Source organism: Temnothorax nylanderi, unplaced genomic scaffold (genome assembly GCF_030848795.1).
Source record: "Temnothorax nylanderi isolate EJ_2023f unplaced genomic scaffold, tnyl_v1.0 TNYL_tig0538_pilon, whole genome shotgun sequence".
In the NCBI taxonomy this organism is placed as follows: domain Eukaryota; kingdom Metazoa; phylum Arthropoda; class Insecta; order Hymenoptera; family Formicidae; genus Temnothorax; species Temnothorax nylanderi.
Window position 1 is genome coordinate 79,158 of NW_027249600.1, and position 16,045 is coordinate 95,202.

Here is a 16,045-nt window from a genome sequence, read left to right on the forward strand (position 1 = left end):
ATTATTGATACGTGACATTACATTGCCCAGTAGCTCTATTCTGTAACTCTAATGACAATATCGTTATTGTTATATTGTCGTTGCACACTGCGCAGCTTTTTTACCATGTAGTATGCCTGCGCAATGACAACGTAAAGATTATGACACAATACAAAGTACAGGGAATAAGAAAAATTCGTTAATTAACAACCTTAAAAATTCGAATGCTATGATTGGTTGGCAACAGGCAATAGGCACAGAATTTCCAAATTGGAAATTCCAATGTGAACGGAAACTGTGTCTATTGCCTGTGTCACTGTTTATTCTGCATTTAAGTATACTTACATGATTTCTGATTTCTATTCTCTGCCTGTTTCTATTGCCTGTACTTTTGTATTGTGTCTCATAGCCCTAACTTCACCGTTGTTAAAGAGTTAGGGCTAATGCACAATAAGAGGAATAAGGAGCAAGGAATTATAGCCGTATTCATAGTCCTTCCTTGAGTAAGGATTCCTTGTTCCTCATTCTGCACTTCATAAATTTTAAGGTTCCTTGATCGATCAAGGAAGGTTAAATGAAATGTAGAATAACTAATAAGGAACAAGGAATCCTTATTCCTCAAGGAAGAACTATTGTAAGCGACGGGAAAAATTAACGGAGCCGACCGGGACTCGAACTCGGGATCCTTCGTTCACACGCCTAGCACTTAGGCTGCTACCCCACGACTTCTTTACTACTACGCTAATTTCTCCGATCTCCCATCAATACTGGCCCTACGGCCCTAAATCTCCTGCACTATGAATACGGCTATAGGCTGGTTCTACAATACGTCGCAAACGATGGCAACTGCTAGTTGAAAAGTGTTATTTCTGATTGCCGATTGCCAGTTACTGTCGTCAAAAAAGTTAAAAGTTCGTCAACTCTCTTTTGACAACCGCAACATGGAAGTAACACTTTTCAACTAGGTAACAGCTGCCATCGTTTGCGACGTATTGTAGAATGGCCCTTAAACATAGTAGTCGCATCTTTTTTCAAGACACAGCTTCTCTCTTTTCAAGACACGGTATTCTCTCTATGTTTAATTTCGTGTATTGAAAAAAGAGAGAAGCTGTGTCTTGAAAAAAGATGCGACTCTGAATTATCCCTACGTTTAATTCCTTGTTCCTTATTCCTCTCACTGTGTATGAGTCCTTACAGGGTACTAATAAAGTGCGAACAATTGGTTTCGAAACGCCTAAATACGTAGTACGTATAAATACGCAGAGTACGTGTGAAAGACAGAAGAGTTTGTAATCCTTTGTTTTCTATTAATCTCTATCGTATTTCGGTTCGTCACCATTTGTGTTCTCAATGATCGAAAAATAAAAAAAAAGAACTATTCGCGTGAGGAGGATTCATCGTCCGATACGTGAACGAGAATCATCGGAACATCTTAGACGAGAGCAATTCCGTATAATATACTTGAGAAAGCGCGATAATAATGGGCAGGACTTGGCTGAGAACTTGAAGAAATCATGCAGAATTGGAAAGAGGTGTAGAATGCGTACCAGAAGTAAATGTTCGCCAAAAAGATCATCGTCGCTTTTAGACAATGGGACGATAATATATGCCAGCTTGTTTCTCCGCCAACAGAACTTGATTGTATCATAAATAATGTATGCCTTATAAGGCTGCATTCCGATATTCACTGCCAGTACTGAAAATCTATAGTTTACGTCGCATACACTAGATTTTTAGTACTGGCAGTAAATATCGGAACGCAGTTATAGGCTATAATAGTCATGATTTTGAGGTTAAAGAGAATAATCTTTCGAACAAGTGTGAAAATAATGTAAATGGACAATAATAAATGAAACAGGACCGATGTAATTATACAATTAATTAGAGAAATTGCTATTTAAGACCCAGCCTGGATCTTAAATAATAATTTCTCTAATTGATTGCATAATCAATTTTCCCCAACTCAGTAACTAAATGGAATAAGAACGCAGAAGTATAATTTTATTTATGTATTACAGAGATATATTTATAATTTCTCTATAAATCACAATGAGAATTATTCTTCAATTCTCTTTAATATAAAAAATGTTAATAAGTGTGTATATATAAATAATAAAAATTTTAAAAGCAAAACAAATTGTAAATTTATTTAAGAATGCGTACTTTTCGAACAAAATAATTTTGAGTAAGAAAATAAAATGTAAGATCTATTTGATTCTTCGCTGATTATATTAGAATTTACTACTTTTACTAGGCAATCTAGCCATCCTGTATAAAAATTATCAATGTTAAATTGACATTATAAGAATATAATGCAAGTAATTCTTAACGTTATGCATCTACTCTCAAACTGCAATGTGTTCGAATAGCAAATCTATATTATAACATTAAAATATATTTAATCTAATGACACATTCATGTGTGAAGAAAAGAATATTTATATAATAAATAAAATTACTTAGTAATTTATTTCACACATTTTACGTATTTAGCAAGTTACGAGCGAGAACGATGAATTGTTTAACGTATCATTTCTTTTACTAGAAACTAGAAAAAGCAAGTACGTCACATTATCTTATCTTTAATGTTAATCTCACTCATATTACTCAATATAAAACCTTTAACAAGCTTTATGTCCATTTCTATCAATGTAGATTTTAATTTTAATCTCGGTTTAACCTAGCGAAAATTACATTTCATCTTTTTCTAATTCTTAGAAACTAGAAAAGGACAAAAAGTAAATAAACCGAGATTTACATTGAAAGTTAATTTACATTGATGAAAATGGACATTAATATTTAATATCTTTGAATTGACTATATATCAAACTCGTTAATAAAAATATTTACTATCTCAAAATAAATTTTAGTACAGGGTCAGGGATAATATAAAATACTAATAGCGATATTCCAACTTTTGTTCCTCGTCAAATATGATTTGGGCCCTGAAAAGGGCCATTTATGACTGTAGCGAGTATATTCTTCGCAGGCCAATTATTTTTTCGCCGCGGCCTTCACGGTCTTCGCTGTGGCTTTCTTCGGCTTGGGCGTTTTGGTCTTCGCCGCTGGTGCCTTGACGGCTTTCTTAGCCTTCGATGGTGACTTGGGCTCCGCGGCAGCTTTGCCCCTCTTCACGGTGGTTTTGGCGGCGGTGGTCTTGGGAGCTGCCTTCTTCGGGCTTTCCGCGGCCTTCTTGGCGGTCGTTTTCTTCGCAGCGGCCGCCGGTTTCCGCGCAATCGCGGTTTTCTCCCGCGCGTCCTTCTTGGTGCCCGCTTTCCACGTGTCCGAGTGAACCAGCGAGGCGCGTTGCGCCTTTCCCTTGGCTTTGTCCTTCGGCTTGTCGGTCGACAGCTTGAACGAGCCGGTGGCGCCCTTGCCCTTGGTCTGCACGACGGCACCGGCGGACACGGCGGTCTTCAGGTAACGCTTGATGAACGGCGCGACCTTCTCGCCGTCTACCTTGTAGGTCGACACGATGTACTTCTTGATCGCCTGGAAGGACGAGCCCTTGCGATCCTTGAGCTCCTTAATGGCCGCAGTCACCATCTCGGAGGTCGGTGGCCGCGCCGAGACCTTCTTCTGCTGCGACTTCGCCTTGCTCTTGCTGGCCTTCTTCGCGGGAGCGGAATTGCTCTCCGCCGCGTCGGCGGCCGCGTTTCCACTGACCTTGTCCTCCATGTCTATTGTCTTCCGATTTTCCTCAACGAGAGTTACGTTTTGCGATTAAAACGATCGTCACGGTTATATCCTACGGGATGCAGAATAGTCAAAGTTTGTTCGCCAGCTCGCGCTCGGCGCTCTCTAGTATCCAACGCGCGGACCATGGAGAGAGACCTACCCAATATGTAGACCCGTTAGTTTCGCGGAAAGCGACGGAGCGGTAAACGTACCTCGACTTTGCGACGTTATTTCCGCGGGATCAAGACCGTCAGGAAGACGCGGAATGGCTCGACGGGTAGCCACGTATATGCGGTTTCGTCCGAGATCGCACCGAACGTTTCCGCGCGCGTCCGCGCGCGTCCACGACGGAATTTCCTCGCTCACGTATTTTCGCGCCGATAGCGTAGCTCATGGAAAAACATAAAAACTAGACTTTTCCCCGGAGATTTTCGATGGTACCCCACGGGAAAGATGTGCCGACGAAACGGCCCCGGGTAATCGTGCGATTATTTCCCCCCGCTATCGACCTGCATCCCGAAAATAAGATGCTTCATTCGCGGCCTCTCGGGATACGCGCGGATCGTAAGGTGCGCGACACAAAATGGCCTTGTTGCTTCTTGGCTTAATGGTATATAATGCAAATCGATGGATCCCACGATTTTTTTCATTTTCATCATCGTCCGTCTAAGAAATTTACGGCAAACGTGCCGTATGAATCTTCCAGAAAATTAATCCCCGGATACTCGTTTGCCAGGCTGACGAACGGTTACCGCGTACTTTATCCCACAGCCACGTGACGCTTTCTATCACGAGAAGTAGAAAAAAATCGATTCAATAATGTATCCTGGTTAATCGGTTTTTTCTCTCAATGACAATGTTTGTTAACAAGATGATAATAAAAATTCAATTTAACGCGCTTTTAAAATACGATAATCCTAAATTCCGGAGTAACTCGCCTTTTTATCGTGTCGGTACGGTCACATGTAACAGGCTTTGTTAATTTACTGTTAGTGCAAATTAGTAGCGTCAATAGCGGCAGTAACATATTGAAGTTATTGAAAATATTGAAATTTTATTATTAATAAAAAAGATGATTTCTCCAAATACGTTTGCTCGTAATATTCGCTAACGCGCAGAAGATTTAATATCATCTTGCGTACACGTGTGGAACACTTGTACCGACAGGATGATATAGTAATTATAAAAATATAATAAAATTTTTAACTGTTTACATCTGTGGGATGGATTTTGCAAATGAAATTATGAATAGATCGTCCAAAAGCAAATTTACATATTTAATGATGTAAAAAAAAATGTTTCCACGCATAAAAGTATAATGAATTCCTCATTGTATTCGTACCATTCTTCTTAATTCCGACTTGTTAGATTTTTCTAGAATATCTGTTGGAGTATTGTTTCATAATTCATAAACTGATGTTAAAACTAAATAAAATCAAGTATTGACATAGCGCCATATATTCCGTACTATAGTTAATAGTATATAAAATGTACATGTAATATTGATGTAGATAAGATTATAGTTCAACATTTACGTTAGATATATTTGGGGTATCTAGGAGCAGGAGGAGAATAAAAAACCGGATTGTGTACAAAAAGATATATTTTCTATTAATAGTTCTTTGCAGACAGTTCTTTCGACTAGTGAATTCAGGTATTGTTACAGTTCAAGTAACTGCGTATTGATATATTGATACACGAACAAAATTAATATTACATTTATGTAATTACATAGCACGATGCGATTTTTAACGCACGTTCTAATTTATATTGATTTACAAAATGTGATAAAATTAATTCATAAAAACAATAATTAGTAAAATAATTCATGACAAATTAATTTTGTAATAAAGTAAGTAATCGAAAATGTGTCGTTATATATATTATGTAGGCAATCCTCAATATTTCTCAAAGTATTAGCTTTTGCATAGAGAGAGAAACTGTAAACTATATAACTACGTATATAGATTATATGTGTTATATAATAATAACAATACTTCTCTCCTTTACTGTCATAATTTAAAGTCAATTTATGGTCATTTATAATCGAACTTAAGTTTCAATATATATATCTACATAATTTAATAAATGTCACATGAAATTATTATACATAATTTTCTCACAAGTAAGTAGAGAAGTACCATCTTTGGTCGGGTTGGATCTTTGTACTTTTGTAGTTTAATAATATTTTTGTGTGTAAATTTATATAGTTTTTCCACTCAACAAACTACGCGCTGATTATTTATCGGCTTAGAGAGAGAAAAAGAGGGGCAGAGAGGGGGAGTGAATGAGTGAGAAAGAGAGAAAAGAGAGAAGAGAGAAGGGGAGAGAGAGAAAGAAAGAGAGATTTCCAAAAAATCCAAAATTTAGAAATAAAATATAGAAATAAAGTCAAGAAATATTGAGGAAATAAAAAATAATTTTATTTTAAATTAGATATTAGTAAATTTTGTAATGGGTTCAAAATAAATAAACAATACGAAGGTTATTATACATATTCTTCGGCTTTTCTCAATATTTATAAAAATATAACGTACTATAAGTACTATTAATAAAATATTTCCTCTATATTGCTAGATTTTTTATTATCTCTTTTCAACTTATTATGTTATATTGGATATTTAATCTATTGCTTAGTTTGAAGAAAAATGTTCAGTAACTTGCACGCGCACATACATACACGTATACATATAATATATTAAAGATTATTTAAATAATAATTATATTAAAAAAATATATAAAAATGTTTCAATCTTATTTCTTGCTTACTTAATTTATAAAAGTATGAAAATATATTTTTAATTATGTATATATATATATATGTTTTAATTATTATATATACATGTTAGATTCTGAAAAGCATAGAAAAGATGATACACCTAATAAATACACCTAATAAATCGTAATTTTAGGAGCAATTGCGTTTGTTGCCATTTAAGAATATTGCTTTCGAATACATTTCGCGATCGTCGACAATTGCATATTGCTTGTACCCTCGTAAATGGTACCGATTTTTACGTCCCTGTAATATTTCTCTTGAGGAAAATCAGTCGTGAAGCCAACGCCGCCCATAAAATCTATGCACTTGGCGGTGATACGACACGCTGTCTCGGACGCGAAAAGCTTCGCCATAGCCGCCTCCTTCATAACGTCCCTCTTAGCCTCCACCAATCTCGCCGCGTTGTAAACGAGCAATCTGGCGCATTCCAATTCCGTCGCCGCCTGAGCTATCTGATGCTGCAGGCTCTGAAAGGAGAAAATATCTTTCCCGAATTGTTTTCTCTCCAACGTGTACGGTACGGTCGCGTCCAAGCATCCCTGCGCGATGCCGATCATCTGCGCGCCGATGCCGATTCTACCCTCGTTCAGAAACCCAGCCGCGTACTTGTACCCGTGCCCGAACTCGCCCAGCAGATTGCCCTCCGGTATCCGGACGTTGTCGAAGCGCACCACGCAAGTGCCCGACGCTCGGATGCCCATCTTGTCCTCGGGTCTGTCCACCGTCAGACCGGGCGTGTCGCGGTCCACGAGGAAGGTCGTGATGCCGCGATGGCCGGCGGCCGGGTCCGCGTTGGCGAAAAGCACGAAGATCCGCGCCACGTCCGAATTCGATATCCACATCTTCGTGCCGTTGACCACGTACGCGTCGCCCTCCTTCCTCGCCACGGTCTTCAGGGCGAAGGCATCCGAGCCCGAGCCGGATTCCGTCAGGCAGAAGCTGCTCACACAATCCCGGGCCAGTCTGGGCAGGTACTTGCGCTTCTGCTCCTCGGACCCGAGCTTGAGGATCAACGAATTTGTCAAGGTGTTCTGGATGTCGACGGGCACGGTCACCGCCGAGTCGACCTTGGCGAGCTCCTCGACGGCCAGGATCGTGCACATGAAGTTGCTTCCCGTTCCGCCGTATTCCGTCGGTATTTCGATACCCATCAGACCGTTCTCAAAGAGCTTCCGAAACACGTCATCGTTTATTCTTCCTTCCTTCTCCATCTTACGTACGAGCGGCGCGATCTCTTGCTTGGCCAATTTAGCGACCATCTCCTTCGTCATGAGCTCGTCGTCCGTAAGTTGGGTCAGCGGAGCTGTACAGTGATGAAGACGCGACGTATGTAAATATAACTGTCGCGTTGCGGTCAGCTTCTGCTGCGCGCGGCGTAAAACGGACGTGAAGAGTGTAGACGAATACATAATTGGCACGTATTCCTCGAGAAATGAGAAAAGCAGGTACCTATATACCGGATATTCGTAGGAATCTAATCAGCGAAGCGCAATAATGTATTTATCTGCACTAAACTGTGATCTACTGTGCACAGATCGGTGATTTGTGTACACACGATTCGTGTACTCGCTGTAGACTAACGTCACTATCAACATCACGCGTTCATTATCATTAACGTGTGACATGGCATTATTAACTGAAAATAGCAAACTGACCGTAAAGAAACGGCATATCAATCGATAAAAATATCAAAGTATAATCAAGCGATACCGCGGGGCAAAGTTCCTTCGTAATATTTCTTGAGAAATTGTGTTCGTAGAGAATCTGCTTTTGTGGTTGAATACAAGTAAAACAATTGGAAAATTGTCGAGAATTGAAATCCCGATTCGTCTCAACGTTATCGAAGAACTGAGTTTTGACTCACACTGAAATCTTAGAAGCAGTGTCTCCCCACTTCGTCTATTTGCATAAGAGTCATAGACGTAAGCAGTCGTAAACAAGCAGCATCTAAAAAGCATCAATTTTTTTTTGTGGATTTCAATGAAATCTCTTGAATACATTCCCCTGGATAGAAAGAAAGCCGGCCGAATCATGTGAAAGGGACGAAGGAAACAGAACACCTGTTATGAAACTTTTCGGAATGGACTTTGATCGGAATTGTTCAGTTTCCTCTAGAAAACACAATGGAAATCTAGGAAATACCTAAACAATTCCGATCGGAATTATTCCGTTTTTTTCTAGAAAACACAATAGAAATCTAGGAAATAACTAAACAGTTCTGCGATCATTCATTGGAATTCATTGTGAAAAATTCCATAATACGGCTTCGCTCTCCGAAGTCGCACGAATCTCATTCTAACGACTTTTGGCAGTTCGGTAAGTAAGTTTTCAATTCCTGATATTCTATTCTACGCCTGCATAGCGGCATGTGGCGCATGTACGGCATGTCCCGCATCAAGTGGCGGGATGGGAGGGGGATCGGGGGGGGGGGGGGGAGTCCCACCTCATCGGTGCCACGATCCGCTCTGGGCTGCGTTCGGAAATTTCACTCAGGTCCGGGTGCACACCAGCATCGTTCTATCTTTGTTACTTACTAAAAATTGAACAAGGACAAAACGACGCTGGTGTGCACCCGAGTGAAGTTTCCGAACGCAGCCCTGCAGCGGCGCAGCTCTGTCGCTACGTACCCCCACCACCGCCGTCCAGTCCTCCGCCGCTCGTATCCCCACCACCCGTATCCCCACCGCCGTCGCGCTAGCCAATCAGCGTCTCGCGTGCGGGGCCGGCTACGCTATATAAACGCGGCATTTGGGGCAGAACGACCATACCGCTATAGATCATCGTATCGTACGGACAGCATTTGAATTCGTTCGAGATGGCAAGAACCAAGCAGACCGCTCGCAAGTCTACCGGAGGCAAGGCTCCGCGTAAGCAGTTGGCGACGAAGGCAGCCCGTAAAAGCGCGCCCGCAACCGGTGGCGTCAAGAAGCCGCATCGTTATCGTCCTGGAACCGTCGCTCTTCGTGAGATCCGTCGCTACCAGAAGAGCACCGAGCTTCTGATCCGCAAGCTCCCGTTCCAGCGGCTGGTTCGTGAAATCGCTCAGGACTTCAAGACCGATCTCCGCTTCCAGAGCTCGGCCGTTATGGCTCTGCAGGAGGCGAGCGAGGCCTACCTCGTCGGCCTGTTCGAGGACACCAACCTTTGCGCGATTCACGCCAAGAGGGTCACCATCATGCCCAAGGACATCCAATTGGCCCGCAGAATTCGTGGGGAACGTGCCTAAACTGCTTCTATTCAAAATCGGCCCTTTTCAGGGCCAAAAATTCTCTTACGAAAGAATATCTTGCGTGTTTGCAATTTTGTATATTTTTAATTTATTAAGACTTGAAAGTAGTTTCGAATAATCCTTTTATTCATTCGTGGATTCTGTAAGCTCGTATACACGGGATACATTTTTGCATCAGACCTGTAAGTTTAGTTTTAGCTGAACTTCTTGCACAGTTCATCTTTTCTCTTTTTTTTTTCACATTGGACTCGGAGAGAAAAAAAGAAGACGAACTGTACAAATTGAGCTAAAATAAACAGGCCTATTTTACACGAGAAGTTTCACTGGGTACTCACGATGCTCGTTAGCGTCATTCATCCTTCAACATTTGCTAAACAATAAGGATGTAAATGAAATGATTCTAAGGACGTTGTGAACGCCAGGCGGAACGACGCCTCAAGTTGGCGCGCTTTTATGGAAGTAACGTATAATTTTGGCGCGCTTTTGCGTTGCATGGCTCGGTCATGTAATGGCGTCTCTGCAAGAAAGCGTACCACGCGGTAAGAACAAGGGATATAGCTCATCATCTTTCTACTTTTTGAGAAATAATGAGAAATAGGTGCGCGTGCATTTATTTTTCATTATTTCTATTTATTGCATAAATGTAGGAGACGATTGTCAGGCTATGCGGGACTACTCGCTGGTGTTGACTACAAAGCGCGCTAAAACTGCCGACACTTACGACGTCTACGACAGCGTCTCGCCACAAGATGGCGCGAACGAACATTTCGAAGCGGCTTTAATACATTTGTAAATTAACAACAAGTGGAATATCGATAAGAAGTCCAAATATGAAATCATCCTTATTTCGGGAGCAATGTATTTGCATTCTTGCGTAAAAATGGATACTGTTTGTAATGTTGCACAACGATTTTGGTTATGTTACAAACATGGAATAAGAGAGCTAGTAGACAACGCTATGCTTCGGTCATTCTTATTAATATTAAGTACAACAGTAAATTAGCGATTCGCAATTTATTTAGATCAAATATCACACGCGGTGAATTCATGCTCGTCGCGTCCTTCAGCGTCGTCGTATTTTTGTATTTACTGTATTTTTAGCTGTTGGCAAAAGCTACCGAGTCTCCGGGGAGAAAAACAGATTCTCGTGTCGAAGTAGCTCGAATTCGCATGAGCTCCGGAACAAAAACCTTCTGTTTGTTTTCCAGTTTTCCTGCGTAACCGCAAAAATAATAAATAAGTAACGCGCGCCAAGGAAAGTTTCAACCGGACGATGTCGGGAAGCGGCAGTTTCTCTTCAGAGCGGACGGTCTGTTTGGGTGGGGAAAATCGATAGGAAAAGGCGAGTTCAAAGTGTCGAGGGAGAGTACATACGGCGTGTGTCATCAACTACTCCCTTCCTCTCTCTTTCCGCGTCCAGGTCCGAACCGACGGTTATCTCTCGTGGATACGGCTCATACGGCGTATATCGCCAGCGGCGACGACTCGACAACGACGACGACGACAATAATGTCGGAACGGAGATGCCCCCGGGGGAGTGCCAGTGCCAGTGTCGTCGCGTCTCGATGAGTGGCGCGGGGAAACGTCTGCGTCGCGTGCCGTGCGGCAACAGCTGCGTGGGATCTCGCGGCGGAAGATGCTGAGGGTGGCCGACGGCTCCTGACGGACGCGGGCCGCGAGTACGATCGCGTATCTACGACGGGAGGATCGGCGGATCGGCGGATCGGCTGCGCGTCCGCGCGCCCTGAAAAATGACCGCCGGTCGGCGGCTGGTGCGCGTCCTCTGCGCCGCGCTGCTCTGCCTGTCGCTGCGCCCGGAGTACGCGCGCTCCACGCACATCACCGGCACGTTCGACACGCGCGAGTTCTTCCGGTTCCTCGTCAAGTTCGGCTTCCAGAAGACCGACCGCCACCGGCAGAAGGACTCGTACGGATACATATTCGGCAACGTGACCGCGCGGACGGAATTCGACGTGCCGATCACCCTGGCGATACTCGACCGCGGCCACTTCCTCGAGTACTACGGTAATCGGACGCTCGCGGACAAGAGCGCCGCGTGCGCCTACATGTTCAACACGCTGAAGAAGAGCTCCTACGATCCGGACTGCAACGAGGAGGGCCAGGACTTCTTGAGGTATTTCTTACCTTTGCCTTTGCCTTTGCGCACCACCCGATATTTCATAAGGGCCTGAGCAGAATAGCTGACTTATAACTTTAAGACAATGTTTTATGCTTTAAGCCATTGTCTTTAGTAACGCACCAGTACTGGCCTTTGTCTCAAATCTTAGAAATGTCGACATTTCGTACCCAAGTTTAAGACTTGAGACATAAGACAGTATTGTGTGTTACTAAAAACAAAGATTTAAAGCATAAAATATTGTCTTGAAATTATAAGTCAGCCATTCTGTTCGGGCCCTTACTAAAAACAAAGGTTTAAAGCATAAAACATTGCCTCAAAATTATAAGTCAGTCATCTTGCTCAGGTCCCAACTGACGTTAACTTTGTACTTTGAAGGCGAGTCCCGTGTCCTCGCGACAAGTTATGCCCGGACGAGGACTCGGTGTGGAATATCGTGAAGGGACATCAGTTTACGTACGTTATACAGGACTTCTGGCAGCCACGATTTTGGTACATGAGCTTGGTGGCGTGCTACAGGAACAAGACGACCTGCCAGTGGGAGTATTATAGCAGGCACGACGAGTTGGAGTACGACATCTGGCTGGTGAACGGCAATCCGAACGTCAGTGGCCTAAACAGCTTGACTTATCAATTCTCGTACGACAGACAGAATACCATCGAACTGTACTTGCTGTTTTTCGTGTGTTACATCATCCTGGTACCGCTGCAGTTGTATGCAGTGAGATTGCAAAAGCATCCTGTAACAAGATTGTTCACTGCTAGTTTATTATTAGAATTCGTGGCAGTATGCTTAATCTTGATACACGTGTTGAAATTTGCACTAGACGGAGTAGGATACGAGCAATTAGAAGTTGCAGGTGATATTTTTGATATCCTGTCACGGGTAAGGAAAACATATTTTCGTAAATATTAGACGCTTTATTAATCTGTAAATATTAAATTCAAGCAATCTAACACATTCTCTATATAATATTGCCATATCTTTTAATCCTTTTAAGTTTGTTAGAAAACATAATTCATTTATTCTTAATGTTTCCAAAATATGTGGCTTTATGATTACTATCCATTTAGAAACTTAAACGTTAGGTTGCGACTGTTTGGTGTTATCAGCACACAATTTTGATATTAAATTATTTTTATACATTTCTAGACGTCCTTTATGTTATTATTGCTCCTACTTGCCAAAGGATGGGCAGTAACAAGAATGGAATTAACATGGAAGCCACTGGTGTTTGCTATATGGTTTTGTTACGGAGTTGTACACATCTTATTATATGTGTGGAATATGGTAACTATGTATACTTTCTCTATTAATTGCACACGCGTCAGTTTGCAGCAAGCGTAAATTATTTTACTAACGTCCTACAATTTATTTTCAGACAGAAGTTGACATTATCGAAGACATAGATGAATATCAAACTTGGCCAGGATGGTTTATATTGTTATTCCGAAGTGCCATAATGGTATGGTTTCTATATGAACTTCGAAACACCATGACATACGAGCATAATACTCAAAAATTGAACTTTCTCCTTCACTTTGGTGCATCGTCATTAGTTTGGTTCATATATTTACCCATTATAGCACTTATAGCGCTTCAAATAAGCGCACTATGGAGGTTTAAGCTGTTGTTAGGTAAGTGAAGTTTGTAAAAATGTTGAAATTAATTTTTTACCTGTATTTCGCATTTCACTAATTTATAGGTATAACATACTCGGCAGACTGTTTCGCTTATTGTGTAATGGCTCATTTATTATGGCCCACCAGAAGTGAACAATATTTTTTACTCGCGCAAGGTGCGGATAATGGTGATGAACTCGATGAATTCAACGAAGCGCCGCATGTATTAAATAATTATGTAGAGCCGCCAGAACTCGGTAAAATAATTACTTAATACTCGTCCATTGGAAGTAATAATATTGAATTGATGACATTTTTAATTACAAGTGATGTGATGTACATTTGCCAAATGGTCAATCTAATAGAATGAATAATACTCTAATATGTGCTACTGAACTGAAATATTGTGCACATCCTATAATTAGAGAGATATATCAATTGTCAAATTTGGTCATGTGATATGAAATCAATAGACGTTATAATGGAAGTAAATGAGTATGATATGAGTATGCTACATGAACAAATATAATTTTCGATTTGATGTATAGATTCATAATTAACACTATTAATTATCAGTAATTTTATATCCACAAAGTTAAGGTATTAAATATTTATCCATTCGAAGAACGATATGCATCTTAATAATATTGGTGCATTCTTACACATGACTAATTTAGACGATTACTCGTATGATTATGCGCTAGGATAAAAATTTAATTATATATACAAAATAATATACAATTTCTAAAATTTATTTTCCAAACTGCCACTTTATTTACTTATATCATATTCATACATCTTGAATTTAAAATAATATTAATTTTTGCTTACTTCTAATCATTTTATACATCTTGGTTTTATAAAAAGAAAAGATTCTTAAAACCTCAATTGTAAATGTAAAGAAAATCTCAGAACAAAGTATACTTTTTTGATGCTATCGTTTAATTCGCCATTACATCTTGTAATTATTCCATGTCTATTCCATACCAAGAATATTACAATGTGCGCTTGAATAAGAATGGTGGAAATAAAATACTTACATATAACTTTCGTAACACACAATTTGTTTCAAGCTGAGTGGTTTAAAAGTTGCGTATGTGACTGATTTATTAATAGCAGTCTTATAGCAAGAAATATAATGTTCCAAAATTACCAGACATTCTTTTAACTGTAGATTCTTTAATCAATTCATATCAAGACGCCAATAGCTTTTGAGCAATTAGCGATAAAAAAAGAAACAAAACTTTTTTTTAATGTTGATTTTAATCGAATTTTAAAGAAATTGAAAGTGTTGAGTAGAGAAAAGTACACAGTGTTCAAAGTTAAAAGAATACATTAATTGATAGCTCTTTTAACAGTGCCGCTAAGGGAATATTTGCAAATTGGGCAAAGAAGCTATGATTTAAAAAAAAATAGTATTTTTGATATGTTTTGCAGAAGAATATTTTTATATCTATTCTTGTTCTTAATTTTATAAAAAGATATAATTTTTTAAAGTATATAATCTTAAATTGTCATCAGTTTGTTATTAGATAGGCAACATATATTATAAATAATGATCACATACACAAACACAGAAAGTGAAAGAGCACCAATATAACATTCTTCCGATTTTATTCAAGTAAGTTTACATGTTAGTTGCACATTGTTAAATAAATATACTTTATATACGAAGATTGAAACACGATCTGATATGCGAGTTTACGCTAGCTGTAAACGTGTTTTCCTGTCATACTATTATTGCTCAAACTTGTAATAACTTATGATATGATTGTGTGTATATATTCTCTTGAGAATATTTTAATGCTCAGCATATATGTACATGTTATGGGATCGGTAAAATTTTTATGATAAATTTATATTTCTAACATTCACACTATATATATAAAGTGAAAGCAATTTAATATAATTTATTTTTTATTTCTTTGTGGTTATTATCTATGTCGAGTTATATTTAGAATTTTAAGCATACTTTTTTTTGAAGAGCACATTTAGACATGTTATACAAATTATTCTGTGAATTTAGTATGTCTAATATATATGTATATAATTTATTTCCAAAAGTATGCGTGTCTTCAAACATGTTTTGAGATGCTTTTTGTAGATAAATGAGGGAAGTAGTATTATAGCAAATATTTTAGTATAATAAAATTGTTATATCACGTCATTACGATCCAGCCATGGAGGAAAAATATTTAATTAATCTTTTTGCCAGAATAGATAATGTATCATACAACTTGATAATAATAATTGTTTTATATACTTAAGCTGAAATTTTTTTGTACATCTACCATTTATAGATCTCTTCAGTAACAAGAGTAACATTTAATTAAGAAATGCAATTTAATTTCAGTTAAAAATCAATTTTATTTTGTATATTCTCTCTATACATTATATATACTATATAGTGCTATATAGTATTTAAGGAACTTGTATTACGTCTTAAAAGGATAGAACTATTTTAATAATTTTGAAATTTTCATTTTATACAAAGACAAATTTTTTCCTAAAACTTTATTAGAAAATTATAATAACTCCTTTCATGATGTTATTTTTAATTAAATATTGTTATGGAATTGTTTGTCCTGAATTGACTGATATATTTTGATATTAAAAAAAAC

At 39.2% G+C, this 16,045-nt stretch overlaps 3 protein-coding genes and 1 pseudogene across 4 annotated transcripts; 2 read left to right on the forward strand and 2 right to left on the reverse strand.

The window, feature by feature from the left end:
* Window positions 1-2,924: 2,924 nt before the first annotated feature.
* Window positions 2,925-3,747, reverse strand: LOC139783768 (histone H1-like). The gene has a single exon (XM_071722928.1). The coding sequence runs from the start codon at window positions 3,654-3,656 to the stop codon at window positions 2,973-2,975; it is 684 nt and encodes a 227-aa protein (XP_071579029.1). The 5' UTR covers window positions 3,657-3,747; the 3' UTR covers window positions 2,925-2,972.
* Window positions 3,748-5,241: 1,494 nt separating this feature from the next.
* LOC139783758 (short/branched chain specific acyl-CoA dehydrogenase, mitochondrial pseudogene) lies at window positions 5,242-8,295 on the reverse strand (annotated as a pseudogene).
* A 920-nt stretch (window positions 8,296-9,215) lies between these two features.
* LOC139783756 (histone H3) lies at window positions 9,216-10,175 on the forward strand. Its single transcript, XM_071722908.1, has one exon. The coding sequence runs from the start codon at window positions 9,251-9,253 to the stop codon at window positions 9,659-9,661; it is 411 nt and encodes a 136-aa protein (XP_071579009.1). The 5' UTR covers window positions 9,216-9,250; the 3' UTR covers window positions 9,662-10,175.
* A 633-nt stretch (window positions 10,176-10,808) lies between these two features.
* LOC139783755 (integral membrane protein GPR180) lies at window positions 10,809-15,691 on the forward strand. 2 transcript variants are annotated; one of them, XM_071722906.1, is made up of 6 exons: window positions 10,809-11,006; window positions 11,085-11,798; window positions 12,180-12,687; window positions 12,955-13,092; window positions 13,184-13,439; window positions 13,508-15,691. In XM_071722906.1, exons 2-6 carry the CDS (start codon window positions 11,416-11,418, stop codon window positions 13,696-13,698), a joined length of 1,476 nt encoding a protein of 491 aa, XP_071579007.1. In that variant the 5' UTR covers window positions 10,809-11,006; window positions 11,085-11,415; the 3' UTR covers window positions 13,699-15,691. The 2 variants fall into 2 exon arrangements, with proteins under 2 accessions (XP_071579007.1, XP_071579006.1); XM_071722905.1 differs by lacking the exon at window positions 10,809-11,006 and having other exon boundaries at window positions 11,014-11,798.
* Window positions 15,692-16,045: the final 354 nt, after the last annotated feature.

What these genes read in the sequence shown, in the direction of transcription:
- LOC139783768 (XM_071722928.1), bottom strand. Translation starts at nt 3,656, where the DNA reads ATGGAGGACAAGGTCAGTGGAAACGCGGCCGCCGACGCGGCGGAGAGC.
- LOC139783756 (XM_071722908.1), top strand. Translation starts at nt 9,251, where the DNA reads ATGGCAAGAACCAAGCAGACCGCTCGCAAGTCTACCGGAGGCAAGGCT.
- LOC139783755 (XM_071722906.1), top strand. Translation starts at nt 11,416, where the DNA reads ATGACCGCCGGTCGGCGGCTGGTGCGCGTCCTCTGCGCCGCGCTGCTC. An exon ending in TTTTTGATATCCTGTCACGG is followed by an intron (nt 12,688 to 12,954) that starts GTAAGGAAAACA and finishes ATACATTTCTAG; the next exon opens with ACGTCCTTTATGTTATTATT. An exon ending in TATTATATGTGTGGAATATG is followed by an intron (nt 13,093 to 13,183) that starts GTAACTATGTAT and finishes ATTTATTTTCAG; the next exon opens with ACAGAAGTTGACATTATCGA.